Below are 25145 nucleotides of genomic sequence, written 5' to 3'. Positions count from 1 at the left end.
ATATATTCTGATAAATTTAGTAAGCCTCTTTGGGAGCTCCTGGTTAATTATACTATGTAATAAATATTTGTGATATTAGGAAGGCTTCCCTATTTCTTGGGCATTGCATTGCTGCTTAATGTAAATCAATTTCTATGGATTTTGGCCCAAGTAGGTGAGTCTGGATTTGCATCTCTTTTAGCTTCCACTTATATTATTATAACCCCTATCTAAGTAGGGCTGCTTGACACAAAACCTGTCAAAAGATTGCACTGATTAGAACTTAGAGCCAAAATTAGATTAGATGGCGGATGACATACCATGTTTTCCTTTAATATCAGGATTCAGACCACAACATGTGAAGAGAAAGGGTTAACATTACCTTCTCCTCCTGTCCCAGTGAAAATCCTGTTCTTATGAGAGAAGTTTATATTGGCAGACAAAGGGTTCTTTACTGTGGGATGAAGAGCAGGGTGTTGGGAATTTTTAATTATGACTGTATGAGGGACAAAGCCTGAAACCTCCCTTTCCACATATTGTGATCCTGTTACTGTTGTTTAGAAAATGAAGAAAAATATAGGCACATCGAATTCAAAAATGAAACTTTAAATTTGCTATTAGATTTCTGTTGCTTCATATGCCTCCTGCATTATAGTTTGTAGAATTCTCTAACATTTAATTGTACTCTTTTATGATCAAGCCAAGGTTTCATTTTTTTAGACTGGCAAGAGAAATATCTCTGTCTGTACCATAAGCTTCGGGTGGGAACACAATTTCAAACAAAGCTAAGCAGGGTCAGGTCTGACTAGTACTTGGATCTGAGAGATCCAGGGCACACCAGCTCTGAAAGTCAGACTGTGAAGTTTAAAAAACATCCTGGAAAAATGCATTGTCAACCCACTTCCATATTGTTACTCAAGAAAATTACATTGACTAGGCCATGTAGTCACCAGGAATCAAGCACCACTCCAGAGCCCCAAGTTCAAAACTAGCTCATCCCTCAATTTCTCATGGGGAGGGTTCTTTCTCAACCAGCACAGGAGTTCAGTTCAGTGAATGTAGAAGGTGTAACAAGACAGCAGGCCACCACTGAACTTTCAACATAAAATTTGCAGATTACGTCCATAGTGTTCAACTCGCTGGCTATGGGAAGATCAGAGCTCTGGTTTTTATATCCGCTTGCCTTAAATTTCATTTATCATCCTGGTACTTATTCATCTTGGCTAGAGACATCCTAGAATTATTGTGGTTCATTTGAGCTTTACTATCTGAGATAACCGGTCATTCACCTATTACAGACCATGACCAAAATCTTCACTGTCCTTTGGCCAAGGGTAGCAAATGAGATAATTCAGTGTCATCTTCCAGTTTAGCCACTCATTGAAAACTATAAATAATGCCTGAAGTAGTAAAAAAAAAGTCAGGTACAGATGGTAGCATTTTTAAAAATTATTATTTATTTATTTTCTATACCACCTTTATTATTTTTATTTTTATAAATAACTCAAGGTAGGGAACATACCCAATACTCCTTCCTCCTCCTATTTTCCCCACAACAACCCTGTGAGGTGAGTTGGGCTGAGAGAGAGGGACTGGCCCAAAGAATTTCATTTCTTTCATTGTGAGAGGTCTTACGTCATGTTTTCTGTTATTTTCTTCTGCGATTCACAAACTAACTCAGGATACTTGGTCTCTACCAGGTCACCTCACTGTCATGCTTGTGGAAACCACAAACACTCAAAATGTGATGCCCAGGGCTTTCCCTTCTAGGACCTATGCCAATGCTTTTTGAGCAACCCTTGCTATTCTGTAGAGGTGCAAATTATATATTTAATAAATAACCATATATGAATATGGTATAATCCTTAAAAAATAAAGAAGTTTATAATTAGGCACAAGTTTATCCACTCCTTTTCTTTAGCACCATCTACAATAAATAATATAATTTAATGTCTTGTATATATCATTTTCAAACTCTCTAGTTGTATCAATCATATGTTCTTCCATATAGCACATTTTTACAAATAACAGAATAAACGAATCCAGACTGTATCTAGGTAGAAATCTAATTTTATTAATGAGGCAGAAAACGCAGTCTAAACTGCTTCAGAACTTTTGAGTGTGTAAATCTATAAGTAAAACTAAAATTACTTGTGATAACTAAGACTAGAAATAAAAATGCAAATTTTTCATATATCTGAAAATGTTACTACCAGCACTTGATGAAAAGCAGATCTAGCAGTTCTATTTTATCAAGAATGAAAGTGATATTTTGTTTGTTACTCAATGAAGCATGTGACCTAGTTCTTCTCCTCTATGAAGCATGAAACTCAAATCTAATGATTTTCCCTCTGTTGATTCTGTAAAGCTGTAAGAGCCCTGTAAAGCTGCTTTTCTACTGTTATTTTAAGGAGAAAAAATTATGTTGATGTTGCTTTTAAAATGTCATTCTTTCTCACCTAATGAATTGATTCTTGCCAGAAGTAACCCAAAGAGATAGCTTTTAAAAAGTATATATCTTATTCAGTATTAATCTCTTTAGCTTATAAAATTGGTTAATCATTACTATAGGTTATGATGAAAATTTTATTCCCTACTTTCCTTACAAATATTTGAACTCCTGATACACTACTCTGTTTTTAAAACTAGGAAATTAGTTTTAAAATGCAGGTGCAAGTGGGGATGAAGTTTTGATAAGAGATCAGAAGAGAACTTCAATTTTGTTTTCTTTCGGCCAAAATAAACAAGCTACCCATCCCAAATAAAAAGTGGTGGTTTTTTTCTTTACAATGCCCACCAGTTCTTGTTTTTGTCAATACCATCACCAGAACGTTTATAAAGCCAGTCATATCTGGGATCTCCTCTTCCGCTTGCTTCCAAAATATGAGACCTTCTGCTGTATTAGGCATCACATTGCATTGGTCTAAACAAGGGCCATCTAACATATTTGGGCCTTTTTAGAAATCTGAGAAAGTTCCATGGATGCTGTGGGTAATCAGAGGATAAGTCGTTGGTCCAAGAAACTGTGAGCCGGATGCTATCAAAGGCATGCAAATGTGGACGTAATCCTACTTAACACAGTGGGGTTTACATCTCTGTAGATGCCTGTCAGAGTGTTCTGCATCCCCTGTCCAGCTTTTCTGCTCACTGTTGCTTGGGCAGAGACAAAAGAGGGCAGGGTGGCTTTAACAATTGAGTAGAGAATGGAATTTCAGCAGGCCATGCAAACTACACTTGATGGATTTCTCTTTTCTACACAACTAATATAGCACAAGAGTCATTCCTCTTTGGCATCTAGCCACCGGCCTCACTCATTCCGCCCATTTCCTGCCGTCATCTGTCCCTCCCTCCTTCCTAAGGCTGCTATCGTATGCACGCTTACCTGGGGAATAGCCCCATTCAACTTAATGGACTTAGTTCCGAGTGGACTTTAGTGAAGTGCTCTCAATATCCATCTCAGTCCATCCCATTGCTCTCTTTTACAGATGTATGTATGTAACACACACACACACACACCCTTTAAACCAGTGTTTCTCAACCTTGGCAACATGCTGGCTGAGGAATTCTGGGAGTTGAAGTCCACACATCTGAAAGTTGCCAGGGTTGAGAAACACTGGTTTAAACTATCTACTCCTACTGGGAGGAAGAAGGAAAGAAAGAGAGTTACAGTGGCTCTTTCCTGTAGGGATACCTATGCTTGTGTATGCTAGTAGCATGGTTTGTCTGCTCCATCTCCATCTTTCTTGTATCACTCCACTTTTATTGGTTTCACTTTAGTTGATGCACAAAAGTGTAAAATAAATGCAAAGATATAAAATGAAGTACATGCAGGTTTCACCTCAGTCTGGCTTTTTTTTCCCCCTGTCATCAGGTAAAGACTGAAATCAGCGTAGAAAGCAAACATCAGACCCTCCAAGGCCTGGCCTTCCCTTTGCAGCCAGATGCCCAACAAGCCATTCAGCTACTAAAGCAGAAAAAAATCAATTATATCCAGCTGGTAAGGGATTCTTTTGGGGATCTTTCAGTTTAATTGTCCCAAGTTTTGCTCATTTTTGTGCATGGCCAGCTTGCACTGTCAGAGTTTCCACCTCACTGTTTCTTCCCTTCTCTTGCCTTTGTTCCAATAGAAGCTGGACCTGGAGCAGGAGACCATAGAGCTGGTCCACACGAGGCCTACAGAAATTCTTGATCTGCCTAGAAGAATTCCTCGGGATTCTGCTCGCTACCACTTCTTTCTGTATAAACACTCTCATGAGGGAGATTATCTGGAGTCAGTTGGTAAGTGCTAACCAAATCTATAGCTGAGAAAAGATTTCGCTCTGCCCTTTGGACATGGAGTGGGTATGTCTGTGTCCCTCTGGAATGGTGTTGCCATCTTGTGGGGGGGAGGGAGGCAGATTTAAAACCTCCCTGGTGGGTCCTCAGTAATTACAATAGGTGAATGTCCTGGCACCCCCATTCTGTCTAGCTGGGAAGCTCTTAGCCTCTCTGCCTAAAGCTGCTCACTTCAGCCCTGCTCTGGAAAAACTCAAAAGAAGGAATGTTGGACCTTCCTACAGTGCAAAACTAAAGCACTTCATGCCAGTCATGAAACAGAAGAGAGATTCAGATTCACAGCAGCATACAGGGAAAGTTTTAATGAGAAATGTATTTCTAAAACCAGTGAAGCCAAATTATAGATGTAAAAAGGAGTTTATTGGGAAAAGGAAAATAAAGAGAAAACAAGGAAAGGCAGCAATCACAGACATAAAATTCCAGATCAGTCTAGTTATTTACTACCTCCTTGAATAAGTTCATGTATTGCAAAAAGGGTGGTTGGGGAGAGATCATCTGGGTCTTGGAGATTCATAGGCAGGCTCTTCTTGATTCTCTTCCTCCTCCTCCTCCTTTTTATTTTTTTTAAACATTTTCCAGTATTATAAAATGTGGGGAATAAGTAGAAGCCAGCTTCTTTGGGAAGACTGACTGTTGCTTTGTCCCAATCAAGGATAATACTCATCTATGATGTCCTGGGTCTAACCAGCAAGCCAGGAAATTCTCTAGAGCTAAGCTCAACCTCCTAATAAGCCTGGTCAAATGTATTTTATTTTATTTTATTTTTTATTCTATTTTATTTTAATTATTTTGTTTTTTTAAAGATTAGTATAGCTGCCCATCTTCAAGTGCAACTCTTATAAAGGTACAGTATGGATTTTACCATTCTGGCCTTTGCATAAATGGTATTATGTGTGAGAAGTTCACATAATTTATTTAGGAAACAAGAGCTGAATTCCATCTATTCACGTCTCTCAGAATGGGGTCAGTTTATCAGCTGCTTTAGGAGTCATAGTGGTGCCATACCAAAACAAGACATTTGTCACAGATGGGCCTAGGGCTTTTATTATCAAATGAAACAAAGAGTTTATGTCACTACTGGTTCTCCTATCCATGAATGAAGAATCCTGAGAACATTATCTTTTAATTCCATTTTGATTAAGCATATTTATTTGTACAGTTCCCCCATGCCAATGGAAACCTTATAAGCCAGTGTTTTAATGTCCAAACTGTGTGTAATACATTTTGGATATAGTAAGAATTGGTGCCTTTTCATCTACGCAGCATATGCACAATATTTGTTTAATTGTAAATTCTTTTCTCTGTATTTTGAAATGCATTTCTTTGTTTCATCACATGCTGTTGTGGCATGCATGGGCATTGTTTCCCCATAGGTTAGTGGAATTAATTTTACATGGGCCCAAGAATGCCTGATCTTCCTTCCTCTTTCTTCTAGTGTTTATCTACTCCATGCCTGGTTACAAATGTAGCATCAAAGAGCGTATGCTGTACTCCAGCTGCAAGAGCCGATTGCTTGACTCCATAGAGCAAGATTTCTGCCTAGAAATTGCAAAGAAGGTAAGCCTTTGTCCTCTGGATGCATAAGCATCTTGACGAAAACCAAGTTCTCTTCCATCTGGCTAGACTTTTAGAGCTTCAAGCAGCATGAAAGAGGGTGGTGTTTGATCTGAAAATTAAGAGAAAATTACACAGAAGCCACCAGATGAGTTGTTAGAAGGACTAGCTAGAGACAGAAAAGTGATGCCCAACAGCATGGACAACATGAAAAACAAGAAAAGACTTTAACAAGGAGAAGAATGTCCAGGTCCTGGAAATAAACCTGAAACTAAGTTTAGAAGTGGCACTGCAAAGTAGGAGTGGAGTGGAAGTTGGAATGCTATGGGGAAAAGAGGGGAAGGGAAATATAATGGAATGCCATTACTGAGAAGAAAATACCGATCTCAGTTGGGTTTCAGGTTTTCAGTAGCCAGATCTGAGGACTGCATTTCCTCTTTCTTTTGTATCAGATTGAAATTGATGATGGAGCTGAGCTGACCGCTGAGTTCCTGTATGAGGAGGTCCACCCCAAACAGCATGCCTTCAAGCAGGCTTTTGCCAAGCCAAAGGGTCCTGTGGGCAAAAGGGGACAGAAGCGACTTATCAAAGGACCAGGCGAGAACGGAGAAGACAGTTAAACCCGGAGGACGGGAGGATGGGTCAGCAAAGAGCTGTGAATGTCTCCCAGCCTCCAGCATTGCAGCTCAGTCGAATCCACTTCTCTGCATTTGAGCCTGTCCACTGAACTCCAGAGCCTTTTCCCCTACTTCTTTTCTCAAAGTCATGTCCATCGGTTTCATTAACGGGGCGGGAGGGTTGGAATCGGGGGACAGATAGGAAGAGGAAGAAGACGGCATGCTCTTTTTTCTTTCCTTTTGCTCTATTGTTATGTAAATCTAGGAGGAGGGGGGACCCTAGTGATTTTTGTTCTTTGTGTTTTTTTAAAATATTTCTTACAACTCCTGTTGTTGCTCCTGTTACTGCTTCATCTTGTGGCCTGTTTTACCTGGAATCTGCACCAGTTTTGTTCACCTCTCGTCTGAGAGAGTTGTGTACACCTGAGAAACAACTCCTTGATATAAACCTCTTTCCTGGGTGCTGTGACCCCAAAAAGGAGAGGCACACATTTGTATGATAACAATAACTGTGGCACTCCCATCCTGTTAATGTCATCCCCTTACCAAGGGAGTCTGTTTCCCTAGTATTTGATGTAGTACTCCCTTGCCTACTGGTTGAGGCAAAGAGCAGTGTGTTCCAGGGATTAATTTTGAAGCAGGATGTCTCTTCCTTTTTGTTTAGCAGAAGCTGGTGGATTTGAGGGGGTGGGGGAAGTGCTAAAAGTTGGTCAGATTTCCTCCAAAACAGAGGTGTTGTTTGGATTTTTAAAAAATTGCTTCTTTTCCAAGCTGCTGAAGAAGTCAAACTCTCATTTTGTCCAAGAGTCCTGATAATCCCGTTCTAGGCCTTACTGTGGAAAAAAGATGAATATCCATCACAAATCCATTGATGGGTTGGATTTCTCTAAAAGAACGTTCTGCTTCCTTTCTGAGTTGTAGAAAGCTAATTACACTGCTTTTCCTTTTTCCCTGCCTTGTGGCTTGATGGCTTATTGTGTGATCTTACAGCGATATGAGTGGACATGGATAGTTAGGAACTGGGAGCACAATTGCTGTCCTGCCCTTGTTGGCAGCATTTCAACTTAACTTCATTCAAGATGTCAAGAATCACCCCATGTGTAGCTCTCATATGCCTTCCCATGCCAACCTCTCCCCATGTGTTGGCTTGCAGCCTAATACAGCATTGACTTAATTGAGATCATCCTCTGACTTACTAAGACAGTAGATTCCTTCCTGATCTTTTTTTTTTCCCCCTCAGTGCTGGGTATCCAGCTGGACTCTAAAGTAAAGCCACTCAGTCCTTGGTTATCTCACATTTGCTCACTTGTTTGTCCTCATCCTGGATTATGACACCCAACCATTGCATCCCCTTGTCATGGATCTTTAGTTATGTGATAGAGCTTTGCCAGGCCAAAGGAACATTGGCACTTTCATTGGTTGCTGAATGCTGATGGGCTCTATTTTTCACAGAATGTACTTTTCCCAGAGGACTGTTCATTCCATGTGCTAGATAATGTCTGCCAAGAGTAATTGTTTTAGATCCCTGAAAACCAGGTGGAAGGAAAGGATAGCTCATGGCATGAAATTGTTACCCATGTACGTGATGGATGGGCAATTTAACTGCCAAGGAGTCTGGGAAGAGTCTTGTTGATCAGCTCTGAAAGTCCAAAGGAGAAGGAGAGAGTGACCCACTCACAAAAGGCTGATCTTACCCAGATTGGGAGCTTCTGTAAAATCGTTATAGTAGATACGTTCATTCCATGAGGGTCACTGAATTTAATGTATGTAATTAAAGTTCTTACGACCCCAGGGAGCAATTTAGTGGTCTGTTTTTATATCTCATGGAAGCAAACAATTCCCTCTGAAATTATAAGCCTCTGTTTTACCAAGCCAACTGTATGGTATTAGTATGATGACCTTGAATTGGGCAACATTTGTATAGGAGCAAGCCTGGATGTGCTCTAGCCCACTCTTTCCCATGATGGGACTGATCTGCAATCCAAGAAAGAAAGGGTAGGCTTTGCCAAATTCCAAGTACTCTGCATGAGAAGAATGGAATTACAGATTCACAGAATTGGAAGAGGCCATTTAGACATTCAGATCCAATCCCCTATTCACTACAGGAATCCAGATGAAAATGTCTGTTACGGAGGTGGTATGTGCCACCATTTCATGGATGGGGAAAAGTCTAAATGTTAATTTTTCCTCAATTCTTTCTTTTTTTTTAAGCTGCTCATCTTTTCCATCTTAAGAAGTTTATTGGGAATACTTGGAACAGATATTTTTATAATTGAGGTCGTCTTCTGCACTGTTTAGAAATGAACAAATCTTGCATCCAGTATATAGTGGTAAGAAGATGATAATTGGATTCAAAGTTTGCCCTAAAACATGTTCAGACACCAAAGTTCTGCTTCAAATAGGCATAGTACAGGATCAGCACCTTTTTATACAAGATTTCAGCATAAGACTGCTCAATGCACAACATTTAAACATTGTCCTGCTATTAAAAAAAAAAAGAAAACAGATGGGTTGTGGGTTGTTCCTTGGATATTTTGAAGGCTTGATATTGATGATCTTTGGCATAATTTTTTTTAATTTTTATTTTTACAGTGACCAAATCTCAATCCAACTAAATGTAGAGATTATGATATTATTCTGTAATATTTGGATTTGGACCTCTGCATTTTCTGCATCATATTTGCAGAGATAGTTTTGCTACTTCCATTCTATATTTTTGTTGAGAACTCTACATTCTTGTAATAATTTGATTTATCACTTCACCCTTTTTCCCCCATAGGGAAAATTTATATTCTAGGTTAAGTTTGCCACGTACACTATATTTTGTTCCATGTATTGCATTCTCTCCATCATTAAGAGAGAGACAAAGTACTTTTTTTCCCGGTCCATATTATATTTTGATATGAAGTGCATTTCTACAGGTTTGCTCAAAACACTTCCTTTTGTTACGAGCATGTGCACCACAACATAGAACAAATATTTGCCATTCTGAAGCTGAGTAGCAGTGGTTACTATGATCCCGAGATCATACTTCCTTGGAATTCATGGTCAAATATTAAGGTATATGTAAGCTTATCTGGGATGACCACTGTTGACATGTTCCTTGTCATCATCTGCATTAATTAATCCACAGTGATCCAAACAAAAGTGGCAGAAAAGCAAGCAAGTGCTACCTTTGTTTTAGCCTTCTATCTTTTTACTCCATCAACTTAGCCTGAACTGGTTATTTTGCGGCATTAATGCCAAATACCACCATGTAATGGTGATGGATCAATCAGTATTCTCAAATGCATGAACAGTGGTAAATGAGGATCTATCAGAACTTCCATGAAGGAAAGAAGGTCAAAAGTCTGCTTCTCAGGCTGACCCTTCATGTCTCACCCTTTCCCCTTCACCAATGCAACACTGAGAGTCAGTCTTGCAAAGAGCTGCTTCTCATTGCCAACTTCATCTATCCACCTGATCTTGGTATCTGCTTCCACATTAAGCAAATTCATATCGCATTCATAGCTGATGAATCCCTTCTTTATCTGTTGATTAATTCAACAAATAAAAGGCTGGAAGACCAGTAAAATCAGTTATGCAGCATGCAATTCTTAGTGATCTGGCTATTCTATCAATACCGACTCTCCCCCACCCTATTTTCCCTCAATTCTTGACCAGACTTCAGAACAAAAACTTTCTTTTCCTTGCAGTTATGTGATCTAACAAAACCTAGTACCAGCACACTTGTCAAGTAGCAGAAAAGTTTCACAAAGATGTAGAAATGACCCCCCATCCTGGAATAGTGTCTGAACTTGTTAGCTTGGATCAGAATATATGACTATCTAGCAAGCATACATCTTGCTATTTATATCTAGGATGAAACTTAGAAGCCTCCTGTTTTAAACTTGTTTATTAAACTTGACTAATACTACAAAATATTGAGTGATTGCACGAACATCCACCTCATTATAAAAACAAGAGTTTTCTAGGAGTCCCAAAATGATTTTTCAAGAACTATACATTTATAGCAAGGAGACCTTGGTAATAGTCTAACAACTATATGCTTGTGCACACTCAGTTGAAATGACACTAGTTTTGCCCTGCAAACTTCTAGCAGGCTAAAAGCTGTGTAAAGAATGCCTAATTGATAACATGGTTAAAACTGCAAGTAGCTTCTGTTGGCCATTGAGTTTAACTCGCAGGTGAAAAGCAAGCTAGGAGTGATCATTTTTTTATCTGTGCTAGTAACTTAGCAAATCTTCCCTGAGAATCAAGGTTTGGAGTTTGGGAGATGCACATTCCTGACTGGGCTGGATGATGATGTAAATTTGGAAACATTGGGGGAGGCAGGGCACACTGTTTTGAATGCTGTATTTTCTAAAAAAATAAAAGTATTTTTAAAACAATCAAGTTTTGAGTATTTCTTTAGTAGACTGAGATATCTATCAACACAATTGGCCATTTTAAAGGTTCCCTATACAGAAACTGAATCCTTATAAACAGCATAGTAAATTTTGTATCTACAGTAAATTTTGTATCTCAAGGATTGATGGAAACTATTGCTACAAAGCGGTTGAATTTACCTTGTTGTGAGGCCAGATGGTTTGAAATTCATCATGCAGTTGCAGTTGTGGCCATGGATTTTCCCCCCATCATGTAGACTGTATATCTAGCTGTCATTGGTGTGTTCATAGTATTCAAGGCCCCATCTTTCTTCGGTTATTCAACTGCTTGCAAGGGTACTGAGATCAGTTTTACTACTGAGAAGCCCCCCTTAGGTGTTATGGGAGTCCCTCAAGCATTGTTGCTTTGTCTGCTTTTGCCAAAATACTCCTGAAATCAAATCTGTGAACATAACATTGATTCTTAAGTATCCAACAGGGAGATCATTGTTGCTAGCATTCTTCATATATGTCTTCAAAGTTTTTCTTACAGTATATGATTTTGAGGTGCTAATAACAGTTGTTCAGTTACTCAGTTTCATTTGATTGTGACTTACAAATACATTTCAAGTACAGGTTTGAAAGTGCCTTGTGCCAAGAAAAATGTAATCTGCAGCTGAAACATGGTAAAGGCAAGGTAGTATATTTGTACTGAATTCCAAAGCTTTGTAGGTTGCCCTTTTAAAGCATGGGACCTACCTGGTCTTAAATACTAAAGTAACATTTTGATCCATTTATTTCTTCTTTCTCTGTCCCAGATGTCATCACAGCTCATCCATTTACGGACTCAATTCAGTCTTCTCACACATTTTGGTGTAATACGATGAACAGGAACCTCAAACTGTGACTCCCCAGGAGAATCACAAAAATACCTCTGCAAGTTGATGTATTGATGAGCTGTTTTGTTCTTTTTTTTCACAGATGCTCAGTGCTAGAAACATTTGGGGGTTATCAGGTGAGAGGCATTTGAGAGAGAAGAGTTAGATTTGATTTAAGTACACAGGCATGGAGAGGAAGAATATTCCAGGGAGTGTGCTTGATGAGGGACATAACTCGATTTTTCTGTCTGTTGGGATATATTGAAGCTGAGACTTCTGTGAGGTGGGTAGGCGCTGTGCAAATCGTAACAAGTTGGTCAATTCATAATTTAAAAGCAAAGAAATGTTATTGTGCCATAGCTAAAACTGAGTATTATGCCTCCCAATTAATGCACCACGTGGCATAATTCCCTTGCCCAAGCTTGAAGTTAAGCACTTAATACATCCGATAGATCCTCACACAAAGAGGCACAACTAAGAAGCATGCTGAGTGGGTGTGTCTGCCACCAGATAATGAGCCTAGGTAAACGTGATCTGCTAATGAACAATCAATCTTTATTTAACGTCCAGGTCTAATAGTAAGCCAAGAGCTGCCATTCTCCAGGATGGGAAGAGGCTGAATTCCATTCTAATTCATGTACAAGCTGTTCCGTTCAGAATCCCTACCTTGAGCAAAAACAGCCAATTAATTAGGTATGGCTATCTTATTTTAGGCATAAATACAGTATATATGGACCATAGCTTCCTTCATCAGAGATCCAGTAAGAATTTGAAGGGAAAGGTAGAGGGGAACAAGTTGATGGACATCCTCACTCATGGAGAGTGGCAGGGTGTGGCACCTGGATTAAATTTACTGCCTGGGCAGTGTGCAATAAGCATGATGCGCCCATGACCCAACTGCAACACTGCATCTTTGCTAATACTGCAGTTCAGTTCATGTTCTGTGGACACCAGTTTAGCATTAAACTAATTCCATTTCTGCAGCATTGCACACAAGGGCTCAATTCAGGCTGTTATAATAATCTCAGCATGTGAGTATGTGTGCATCTGATAACCAAGAATGTGCAGCCACTGGCTAGTTTTCTGCTGTGGATACAGAGCAAGACCCCCAGTCTGTGTCTCTCTGATGAAAACCACTACTGTTCTCTTCCCTATGTAAACAAATGTGTGCTTTTCTGCACTCTCTTTCATTCCTTTGTTACTATTTCAACTTATATTTTATACTTTAGTACTGTTTGTAGCAGCATCTGCCTCCAGGTCTCTTAAGGCACAGAATGGTTGTACACCAGGAAGTAGGGGAGTGATAATGGTCCCAAGCCATGTCAATTATGGCACTTGAGTTAGAGATGCACTCCCATCCATTACACTTTATTGGGTTTATATTGCAAATGCTGCTGTGTATGACAGCAGTTATACTGGGTATAGAGAGTATGAATCAACACCAACCAAATGTCTAGATAAAGGTCGCTGTGCTGATGTAACCAGTCTTTTTCTGAAGCTGCCATAACCAACTTGCTAACACAAATACAACTTTTCCATAAGGAATCTGTGAGAAGGAAGTCAGAGCAAAGAAACACACCAGCCCCAGTTAAAAAGGAATTAATGCTGCCTTAAGGCTTCACATCTTACCAGAAATATGTAACCATTAACTCCCATCACTTTTACGGGAGGCAAAGGGAGGTGGTTGTGTTACTGCCAAGTCCCAGGAATTGGCTTGTGTGCATCTGAGGCCAGCTGCCTTTGCACGAGAGCCTTGGCTGTCAGCAAGAGGCTGCCCCCCCTTTGAACCTTACAGACAAGTACTGCCCTCACCACAAGCAGCAGCAGAGAGTGAGTAGCCCTCCCCTCTGTGAGTTGTGCTATGCTGCTGATGAAATCGTGCTATGATTTATCCATGGGTACCGCATAACAGAATAAAGCATTGCACACATCAGGGCTCCTGTGTGATCCCAAACTCTGCAGTCCGAATGTGCGTTGAAGTCCTCATCAGAGACATTCACCCTGCACAGCCACTCTGTCGACATTTGTTTGTATCATCGATTGTGGCTCCTTAGAACAACATTTCATTGCTTTTAAAGCTGCTACCTTTTCCTTGAGGACTAGATGTGTTCAAGCAGATTGGAAATGAGTCTAGTTTTTCCCTGGGTAGGAATGCTAGTAAAGGGAACGCTGCACCTGCTGAAAACAGAGCTTTCTAGCCTACTTCCCCCCTAGATGTATGCCATCCTCCTTCCTCCAATTTCCTCTAAAACTAGAATTCCCCTGTAATGTAGGTTGGGCTGAATGAGGGTGACTCGTCCAAAGTCACCCAATGCCCTTCCATGGCTAAGTGTGGACTTTGGCCTGGGTCTTCCCTGTCTGTCTCCCCACTCCTAGTCCAAATCCTAAGTACTGCATAGACCATTCTGATCCAATTGGTCTTTTTTCCCAAAAAATGGGGACACACTCAAAGTACACAGAGTTAAAGCTTTACCCATGAAATTCACCAGGGGCAACCAGATTCTAAAAGTGCTTCCTCAGCTTCATTTGCTTTCGAAGGTAATGCTGAGCTGCAATTCTATAAGAGAAGAAAAACTAAGATGCTTTTCCAGGTGAAGGCAGCTTTGAACCTTAGACTTATACTATTCCATGAAAGCTGAAGAAGACATTTCCATTCACTGTCTTCTGGATTTTATAAACAATGGCCTGGCCTCTATGCCTAAAAAATAGAGTGGTCCTTAGAATCAGAATGTGGGCTAGCCCTGGGTTAGAAGATCCCATAATTATTTTTTCAAGAGCATAGAAGCTTCTGCTGTGTTGAAAGGAAGTTCTAATTCAAGTAGAATCGTGTGTTCTAAATTGGCCACATAACTTGCCTATTACATCCCCAAGAATGTTGGCGTTACTTGAGGTCTGTCCTCCCCAAGTTCCACGTATTATAGTATGTGTGTGTTTTCTGAATTAAATGCTGTGTGATCAGCAACAATCCTTGTTCTCCAACCTCTGTAACACCCTGGAATAACTGTGGTTCACACCAACTGCTTTCTTCTGTCCAGCATTTGGCAGACCCTTTTGCTCAACTCCCCCACCCCTCAAAAGAACACACAGGCTTTTCCTTCCTTAATTTTCTATTGTCAGAAAAAAAATAGTAATAGTAATAACAGGAAGGCCTGGGAAATTTTCAAACAGAAGTGACAGCATCTGGACCCCCTCTGGAAAGGCGGAAGAATAGTTGCACAATCCAAATCTCATCCAGAAGCATTTGACATGCAGCAGAGTGACCTCATTGGTTTTCTCAGCAAAGCCATCGCTGCCAAATCTCAAAGCAGATGATTGGGCCTCCTTACCTTTATAGTGCTGATGCATCAGTAGCACACGCTGGCTGGGACTGCGATGGGCTGCTTTTATTACTGCTACAAGCCACAACTTGTGCTGCTACTTGCTAAATTACACTCCCCTCCACGAGAAGCAAGTGGATTGCCATCTGCCTAGAAACTGTCCTATGAAGCTTACAAAATGCCAGATGTGGGGAGTGGAAGGGCTTATTGAACAAAGGGATAGATGATATAATTATTGTTTCCCAGCAGTGGAGGACCAACAATTATTTGGAGACAAGTTTGAGATTGAACTCCAAAGATGCCACTTGTGCTTTCTGATGGTACTAGAACACCAGAAACGGCTTTTAGGCACTATCTGAAAGCTGAGACCATCCTCGTTGTACAATCTCCAAATTCTCCTAAACCTAGGAAATTAGGTTGTTTAAAGACAGCACCATGGCCTTCTCTCATAACAGCACCCAAATTCTGAGATGTTCCTCCACAAGTAGTTTGCTTGATCCAGCATTGCCGACAGGTAATATCCTGCTAGACGTGAGGGATGCTGCTCTGTGTATGGTCAATGAGATTTGATGCTATTGACCATTATGACAACTGCTGTCACCTTGCTTGGCAATCTTCCATTCCCACCTTTTCAGTCTAGATGGAGCTTTAAGCTGTTTGAACTTGCCACCACGTATTCTCATGTGGCCGTAGCTTATTGTGGACAGTTTTGCTGGACAGTTCACTGTTTTCCTTCTGATGATACGCTGGGAACTTCTACCACAGGCCTCCACTCAAGTCAGTTCACCTATATGACCATGTTAATGATGCCAGGGAAGGGCAACCTTGAAGGTCTCTCTCAGGATGATTGCTGAAAACTGAATTTTGAGGTGGGGAACACATGACAACTGTTGTATAACCCCTACAATTAACCAAGTATAACCATAAAACAAAGAGCAGTGCCAATATTACCCACCAAAATCAAGCCCCACCTACATGTTTATTCCGCTCCAGAGAAGAAAATGCAAGTTGGTGAATTTCCCATAATTTGATCACCAGTAAGGAGTAGCAGCCTTCCTTCTATGCCTAAATGAGTGATACTCTATACAGACAGTTTAGTGGTACCTCTTCTAGCATTAAACATAAGCTTTAACACCGCATGAGTGATGATTTGTAGGCTATCCAACACTGACCGTTGCATGCAGAATTGGTGGATGCCTTTCTCTGTGTACACTGTTAACAGGTTGAACAACTTCTGGACCTGCAGTGAAGCAGGAGAAAGCTTTCTCACTGCTTCTGCTAGATCTGTCCATAACAAGTTGCCAGCAGACATAAGAGTCACAAGAAGCCCAAGGAAGAAATCAATGGAAGAAATCAACCTAAAGCTACCAAAACATTCTCAAGATGCTGATCTTTCCAATCTCTCTTGCCCTTATTTATTTATTAGATTTATACCCTACTTTTCCTTAGGAGCTCAAGATGTGTACTTAATGCTTCCTCCTCCAATTTCTCACAACAGCAGTCCTGTGGGATCGGTTGTGCTGAGACTGACTAGCCCAAAATCATCCATTGAGTTTTCATGGCTGAGGGCAGACTTGAACCTTAACTATGTACCTTAGCTACTATTCTTTAAGGGCTAGTTGAACTTTGAAGGCTGAAGACAAAGCAAGATATGCTAATCTGAACTGCACTGGCTCTCCCTGTGTCCCTCAGAAACAGCACCAACAGGAAATGCAACCTCATCCTTAGTTTGGTTTCTTGTCCCAGCTGATCAAGAATTTCGTTCCATCATACGGGTGAATTGGAGCAATGGCAGGGATGTAGCAATGGCACCAGTATACTTCACAAAGAGAGAAGGGAGACACTAAGGATTTGGGAGCTTTCAGTAAGCAAGACAAACAGCCATGAGAGGCAACTCATGGAACTTAAAAAAAAAATTGCATAGCTGATCAAGATATTTCTGGCTTTCAGTACATAGCATTATAAAAGAATGAAGCATTAAGGCACTGAGGGTCACATGAAAAATATTTAATTTTAAAAAATTATGTTTTCTCTCCCCATCCCTTGATAAGAGAGGTAGCCTGACAAGTACACATATTTACCTACATCCATATTTCAATTAAACAGCACCAATCACATTTTGGAGGACACAAAGTTGGTTCAAGTAGGAAAGGTTTGCTCTGTATATAAATAATGTGCTTAGATCAGTTTTGATTTGACAAAAAGTAATAGGAAATTGCTGTCTTTGTCACAGTTTAGGAAAACGTGCACCTCAAATATTAAGGATGCTTATATGCTGGTGAGAAGTTTAGAGAACGAAAAGGATGTTCTTTGTGTATTGCTGGGGTAGGAACAAAGCCTCTGCAGGAGGGGTAAAAAAAAAATCCAGATGGTTGTTGTGATCAAGCAGTTGCAACCACCATCTTGACTGTTTTGAACCACCCTGCCCCAGACACTCCTGGGCAGAAAATCTGTGCTCTTCCCCAAGTGCTAAACTACAGCTCCAATAAGCCTTCATCATTGGCTGAGAGATGTATGTGATCAACCCCTGGAGAGCTGAAAGCAGCCCATCCCTGGTGTATTGGAAGAATACAGTCCTGCGTAGGTAATAAATGCTCCTAGGGCTCATCCACATGTGCCAACTTTTCCAGTGAAACACCACAAGAGGAGGACATCCTGGGAAGCCAGGGAGAGTTACAGCATACTTAACCATGCCTCTGTCACCAAACACCATGCCTGTACCTTTCTTCTTTCTGTCACATGGAAAGATACAGGGTTCACTTTACAGCATTGGCTTCACAATATTCATATTTATAGCAACTAGTCCAAATGGCTCATAAATACCTTATCCAAAGTACAGGCAAAACTATGCCATAAATGCACCAACTGTCTGCCCACAACCGCATACTGTGCCCCTTGGAAAGGCACCTTTTGCCACTCCATCCCTTGTAGCAGTGACAGGCAAATTCCTGTTCCATCCTGACCTTCTCCTGATGGCTTAAAGTCCTATTGGCCAACTCACGAGTGGAGATGCCACCCACAGGATTAGGACCAAGGTGTAAATAAGCATCAGAGTCCATTCTCCGACGAATGCAGCGGCCATGATTATTGCAGATATCACGGCTGCAAAGCTCAGTTGCCTTGGTCACGTTGGCGATATATGGGCCTAAAGTGCTTGTCAGATACTTGTGAACCTTTAAGCAGTTGGACTGTAAGAGAGGAGAGGATATACATTAAGAAATAGAGCAGTTAATAGAGACATACAAACCCTGAGAAAAATCTGCCCTGCTAGAGACTAAATCCATTGGAAATTTTAGACACAGTATTCTACCACAGGCCTAGGGAGAAAGCATTTTCAGTGGCTGATTTTCCTCTCTTGAAGTAGGGCTGGTTCTCTAATCTTGGGGTAGGAAATCTGAAAAATCATGTGATCCCTGGAATGCCCTTCCTATGACTACGGATTGAGAAGATCTATAGGATTACAATTTTAGAAAGTCCAAACTGAGATCAGGATCCACTGAACAGACTCCTTGGAAACAGACTGTCCATCTTCAAATTCTCCCCTTGTTATCTGATTGAGAAATCTCAAGAGGGGATATTGTTCCTGTTGCATTGTTGTTGTTTTATTCATGCTTTAGAGCTAATACAGCATCTACCCTGTTACAAGAGATGGTCGGGCCTAACCCTTCAATCTTCCTTTGAAGGCCAAATTCAAGGCAGGACCCCATGGTTAGGATATAAGCTGCATTCTCACAAAGGGAAACAGTCTGTATTTTGGTTGTACCATTTCAAACTGTTGGCAGAACTCATAGAATGGAATACTTCTCAACATAAAACAAATCTTTCATATTTCTTTGCCAAGAAACAGAAGAACAGGCTATAACTGCTCCTCCCAATATCTTTCTATCTATGATGGATGTTTTTATTTTTTATAGAATAACATAATTATACGAGACTTCCCACTTGAACTCTTGAAATGGTATAGCCCAGATGCAGGATGTCACTTTAAAGAGAAGGATTAGTCCAAAGGTGCATAACCAAATGTTGCTGAACTACAATTCCCAGCTTCCTTCACAGGCTGATTGGGGCTGCTGAAATTTGTAATTCAGCCACATCTGAAATGCGATACCTTGCCTATTTCCGGACCAGGTCAAAAACATTGGTTTTCTTTCAATTTCTTATTTACACTGATCTCTGATGACTCCCTTAATTATTGCAGAAATAAATGGCATTGTGTGCAGTTTGATCTAAAAAAATGGTCCACTGGACAATAAGAGGTACAGTCTCAGGTCTTGTCCTTTGTGCCTCAACATTGTGGCAAATAATAAGCAAGAACGAGGCGCAAGAGAAAGAATAAGAAAAGAGCATGAAGGGTTATGGAATTACATTACCTGGTTCCGAGAATATTCTGCATCTCCCCAGAGCACAAGGCCATGAGCACCCATGGCTGCAGCCTGCCCAATGGTGTACACCAGGTCAGCCTAGAACAGCAAGAGAAACCATCACCATAAATGAGCAGGAACGGGAAACGTTGAGACAGTTCCAGTGGGCCTCTTGTCATTTACTTTGTGAACACCTGCCTTTAGAATCGTTCTCTAGTCATGTCAGATTTTTTTCAGATGTAACCATTTACAAATCATGACACTTACTGGAAGTTTTAAAAACTCTATGCATGCATATTTCTGTTGGTTTTTTTGTTTGTTTGTTTTATTGTCTTATTTCTGAATCCTTAGGACACTTACCTTAACCTCTTCCATGAGGAATAGAATCCCTGAGTCGAAACTCTTGCTCCAGAGTACAGGAAACAAAATAATAGTATTATATACTTATAAGTTGTAAGAAGGCATGTTCTGATTGAATGGATGCTGGGGTGGGGGTGGGGACTTCCTAACACTACAAGCAAGGGAGTCAGTTCAGTTCATGGGATATAGTCAGACAGAATCTAGGCAATTATCTGTCAAAGATGCTTTAATTTGGATTCCTGCACTGAACTTGGCCTAAATAGCCCCTCCCAGTTCTATGATTCTATACACTATTCGCCTAATGAGGGTATGTGTGAAATCAAGGCTCCTGTAGGTTTGCCATGTAGAAGCAAGGGTTGGGAAGAAGGGTTATTCCTAGCAAGTGAAATCATCCATCCTCTAGTTCTTTCTCACTTGAATCTGTGATAAGATGATAATCCTAAACAAGGTATTTCCTTCTCTGTCAATCCATCTAGATGGCAGGGGGGGGGGGGGAGAAACGGGACCACAAAGATCCCTTTCTTCTACTCCATTCCTCCCCTATACCTGGAACTTCATCTTCTCTGCCTGCTCTTCCTGGTCTACTTTCAACAAGGGGCCCCTGTCAATCATTTCCAGCATGCTGATCCCCTAGTTTACAGAAAGTTCCTTTTTCAATCCTTGGCACACATGGGGCTGTGACATTCTTTAAATGATTATATATATTTATTTCTCATATGATATGTGAGTTATACTGCCCATAACTGGATTGTCATCCCACTTGAATTAAAATGTACATCCACTTTTAAAATGTTCCTCTTCAGTTAATTTTTTGAAAAAGGAGATCCAGGCAACAAAGCGCTTCTTGGCTTCACAGAGCTCCCTTAAGTTAGATCAAAGGGACAATTGGATACAATGTGGTGCCTTGACTCAAAAACACCAAAGAGAAGGAGAGGTATCAAAGAAGTCAGCTGAGAGGAGCAAAGCTGCTTTCACTTAGAACAGTGTTTCTCAACCATGGCAACTTGAAGATGTGTGGACTTCAACTCCCAATTCAGAATTGGGAGTTGAAGTCTACAGATCTTCAAGTTGCCATGGTTGAGAAACACTGCCTTAGAGGGAGGACCTTGCCCCAGTTCAACTTGAAGGGAAGAAGTTCCACCGTTCAGAAAGGGGTCTTGTTGCTCTTTGGGAAGGAGACTGCAACCCCACCACCTGGGAGTAGGGCTTGGTTGTATCCACTAAAGGCCTCATTTACTAGAGCTACCAACCATCTTTGTAAACCTGCCTTCAGCCCTGCAGAAATGCAACCCCCTTCTGAAGGCTGAACTGCATATTGCTATGAAAGCCAATATGACACATAATTCTGTACAACGAACAAATACAGAATTGTTCCCAAGATAACTGAAAATATTCTGTATCAATAGAAGAATGTTTTAAAAATAGTGAGCATGGCCAATACCATGATGTGAAATGTGAGTGCAGGTATTGAAGGCTCTGCATTAGCTCCACGTTGCTCAGATTTAACAGCATAGTTTAAGTAGCGATCTTGCAAGCGGATGGAAAGATATTTTTTTAAAAGGAGGGCTGGAAGCAATTATGTGTATCCTGCCCTGGAATCATTTGAGAGGAAGAGTGCTATACAATCTTTTTAAAATACATCCATTTTAAATACAGAGTAAGTTTTAATCCAGGCAAAATGGCTTACTCACACCACCTTTTTCATCTCTCAGTGATTCCCATTTGGATGCAGTTTAGCATCTCTGTAGCTGAGGAAACCTAGTGGGACAGCTCTCCCATTCCCAAATGAAGTCTGCAACTTGGGAATCAAATCATTTTCTCTTTGTCCTACAAGTTTCCATTCACAGTCAGCTTTAATTCATCATACACTTCCAGGGCTGAAAGACAGACACAGATTTCTTGATGTCCGAGAACTGTACTGGGCTCAAAGCTGTATATAGTCCATGGGGGAGCGAGGTGAAACAGTGAAAGATTCTCACCTGGCTCAGCTCCTTCAGGGTATAGGTGTAGAATGGCCTGGCATATACAAAAACGGGGAGAGAATGTTGGGCTGAGGGCAACTCGGCCACTCGCAAGGCTTCGCCCACCTTGGCCCGCACAAACTTCTTTCCTTGGGGGGAAGTTCTCAGCATCTCTTCTATGTAGATGGAAGGGTAGAGGGCCCTGCTCTTCTCCCAAAGCCAGGACAGCTCATTATTGCGCTGCACTTCCAGTGGGGGACAGTGCCCTGTGAAGCCCTCAAAATCATCCAAGTAATCATAGTTATAACACTCGGGGAAGAGGTAGTAGCCCCACCAGCCATTGGGGCGCAGAGATCGGGCTACCCGGAGAGTATCTGACATAAAATTCTGTGCAGCTGCCTCAAACTCCCATTTGGCTTCCAGTTCTGCCTCATGGTCAGATAAATGGGGGTTTCTTTGCTTTACAAGGAGGAGGGACATGTCCCGATAGATATTTTTTTTATCCCAGTTCCGTATCCACTGAGGCCTCCAGTTCTCCCAGTCAATCACAGAGAGACCTGCAAAAGCGCGCGAAGGCATGGCTACAGCAATGTCCCTTTTCATCTTGTCCAGGTGGCCTTTCAGGCTGCTGTTCTGAGGGCAGCCACCATGAACAGCAGTGGGTGGCACCGTCGTGTTCACATAATACGGATACAAGCCCAGTTGATCATAGTAGAAGATGGTAATGTTCCCACCCACAAAGGCTTCCTGGGAATTCACCAGGATCCCATAGGAGTCCAAGTTGAGAGGGACATCATAGGCAGCTGCACAGCGAGCTGTTGGTGCATTCCAGGTCACTAGGAAAGGTTTATCTTTTACAACTGGGGGCAGGGCTGGCTTCAAGTTATGAGCAGCAGCAGTGACAGCAGCAGCAGCAGCAGGAGGCCCATCGGGGAACAAGAGCAGCAGCAACAAGAAGGTTTGGTGGCCGAGAGAGTGGCAGAGCCTTAAACGTGTGGGAGCCCGTTCTGGCAACCCAGCCGAGTGTGACGTTCTTGAGTGGTGTGCAGTTCTGCAGGGAGGACAGAAGACACTGTCAACATGGCATGAGCATTGCACTGATCAATTATCAGCCATCACTCATCTTAAAATAAATCCCTCGGCTCGCTTGCTGTCGAATTGCAGTTGGCCCATTACAGACTGGTTTTCCCTGAAAGACACTGAGGACTCCAAGATCATCACAAGTGCCATGACATTTTTGCAGGCTCCTCTGACTGGAGACCCTTCCGGCAAGCCGTCCTTTTGTTGGACTCAGAAGCAGAGCCCTGGGATCCTCCAGGAGGGTGCTGTGAAAAGCACCATAACGCTCTCTCCCTTGGCCAGGGGTCAGGAATACCCTGAGCTGGGTAAGAGGATGGGAGACAAGGGCATGACAACGAACGGAATTGCTCTGACAGCCTTCCTTTTCTTTCCATGTAAAGCAGGGCTAGAGGGAGTCTGCCTGTTTGCTAATTGCCCCGCTGCAGGAGATTTTCCCCAAACTAATTTAATCTGCACTGTAATATCAGTGAATGGAGGAAGGGGGGCAGCTGATGCCCTTTAGAAAATGTTCAAAGCTGCTTCCTGTGCTATTTATGAAGGGGGGGGGGGGTTGGACTCGGTTCACTCTGCTGTGCTGCTGCGGCTGTGCCATTTTCTCATTGGTATTTCTCTGTTGAGACTCCGATCCCTTTGGAATTTTTTTTAGAAAGTCCACATGTTTATATTTAGTATTCTGTGCCTCTAAGAGTATGGAGACAACGTTCTGAATTGAGAGCCCCAGAGGCTATGGTTCCTGGTAAAAAAAAAATGTGAAGAAACCAGGATGCTGCTTTCCATTCCCACCCTGACATTACAAGCTCCTCTTTCCATATTTAGTTGGGCCAATTCCCCCAGGAACTAAGCAATCACATTAACCTCCCTCTACATAGGTCACAGAGCAGACATTCAGTGATTACAGTCCTCGATCATTGGTGACTTGTGTTAAACTTACTGTTCCCCTGGAGGTAAAAGACTTCTCAGCCAAATGCATTATCCATTAACGTCTAGAACTCTCTAAAAAAAAGTAGCAATAATAAATGCTGTAGTTGAAACAGTAGCAAAGTGTGAAAGCCCTTCCACTGAGTTTCCACAAACCACTGAGTCCACACAAACTTTAGTGACAGCTCACATCCCTAATAAAATAGACATAAGAGGCTAACCACCTGCTTGTTTATATTCTCCCCTAACCTTAGCAGTAGCTAAGAAAAGCATCTGCCTATTTGACAGTACAGTCCTGTAAGGTTTCAAAATGACACCCCTATCCCCCCAGCCGGCCATGTAAGAATGACATGTTCTCATACATCAGCAAGCCATCCATGGGTCTATTCAGCCATCCAAGATCAGTTTTTCCCCACACATCTGTTTCTCTTTTCTGGCTTTTTATTATACCGTATGAAGTGCCAGAGTTGGGCATTGTTTAAATTGATGTGAATGAATACACAGATACATTTCCAGTGGAAATGGAACTTGCTGCTAGTTGCTGCTAGGCTTCTTGCAAAGAACAATGGACAAGATGGACATAGGTTCTTCCAATAAGATGTTCTTAAGCAAGAATCTATATACTACTAAAACTCTTGCATCTGTTTGATACTTCATAATCTTTAACTGGGCAAAATAGTGCATTATAGGGCAATCATTTTTGAACCAAGGATTCTCACATGGGCTAACGTACAGAATGCATCCAAAATCTGGGACCCACAACTCCCATGGAATAGAAATTTGGCAAATGTTATAAACCATTTTATGACATTATACAAAATGTCCTAAAACATTTCCTGTGATCAACTCCTGATGTTTGAGCTATACAGTTCAACACTGGCTACTTTCAAGACAGATACATCTCTGAATGTCTCCCTGAATTTTTAAGAACTTTTCCAATACATTAGAAGCTCTAATGAAGGCATTGAGGAATCTGGTAAGGAAATATCTCTGAAATGATGACCCAGTGGGTGACGAGTTGTCTAATTCATACTAAGGACAAAAGAACAGAAATGAGTAGCATCTCAATTAGAACAAGACCCTAAGCAGGATTTCATATTTTGTAAACATAAAGCACACATAGGTGGAACATTGGTATTCTAGCCATGGCCCCTGCCCTCTGGAACAGCATCTCCCCAGAGATATCCATGGCTCCCTCCCTTCAAGTTCTTCCAGACCTGGCTCTGTTCCTGGGGTTAGGGTATTTGTGGAGACCCTATCAAATTCTCTGGATGTTATTTCTATGATTTATCCAGAGCCTTTTTGGAACCTCAAAATCCAAGCAAGCAAGCCAGCCAGGGCCACAACTAGGTGCGGGGGGCCAAGCGGGGCATGTGCCCTGGGCGCCGTGCTGGGGGGGCGCCAAAATGAGAGCTGGG

At 41.5% G+C, this 25145-nt stretch overlaps 2 protein-coding genes across 2 annotated transcripts in view; one reads left to right on the top strand and one right to left on the bottom strand.

Annotated features, from left to right (window-relative positions):
- Window positions 1-8280, top strand: part of TWF2 (twinfilin actin binding protein 2) — a 58791-nt gene extending 50511 nt beyond the window's left edge. The window contains exons 6-9 of the mRNA XM_063291910.1: window positions 3851-3976; window positions 4107-4257; window positions 5750-5871; window positions 6321-8280. Coding sequence (XP_063147980.1) covers window positions 3851-3976; window positions 4107-4257; window positions 5750-5871; window positions 6321-6488 — 567 coding nt within the window. The 3' untranslated portion in view covers window positions 6489-8280. The remainder of the gene's footprint in view (window positions 1-3850; window positions 3977-4106; window positions 4258-5749; window positions 5872-6320) is intronic.
- A 9209-nt stretch (window positions 8281-17489) lies between these two features.
- On the bottom strand, window positions 17490-23139 carry LOC134489985 (hyaluronidase-4-like). The gene is made up of 4 exons (XM_063292861.1): window positions 23105-23139; window positions 21748-22780; window positions 19418-19507; window positions 17490-18235 (listed from the first exon to the last, which is right to left on the bottom strand). The coding sequence occupies exons 1-4, from the start codon at window positions 23137-23139 to the stop codon at window positions 17861-17863; spliced, it is 1533 nt and encodes a 510-aa protein (XP_063148931.1). The 3' UTR covers window positions 17490-17860.
- Window positions 23140-25145: the final 2006 nt, after the last annotated feature.

This window comes from Candoia aspera, chromosome 2 (genome assembly GCF_035149785.1).
Source record: "Candoia aspera isolate rCanAsp1 chromosome 2, rCanAsp1.hap2, whole genome shotgun sequence".
NCBI lineage: Eukaryota > Metazoa > Chordata > Lepidosauria > Squamata > Boidae > Candoia > Candoia aspera.
This window is presented reverse-complemented; position numbering and strand designations above follow the sequence as displayed.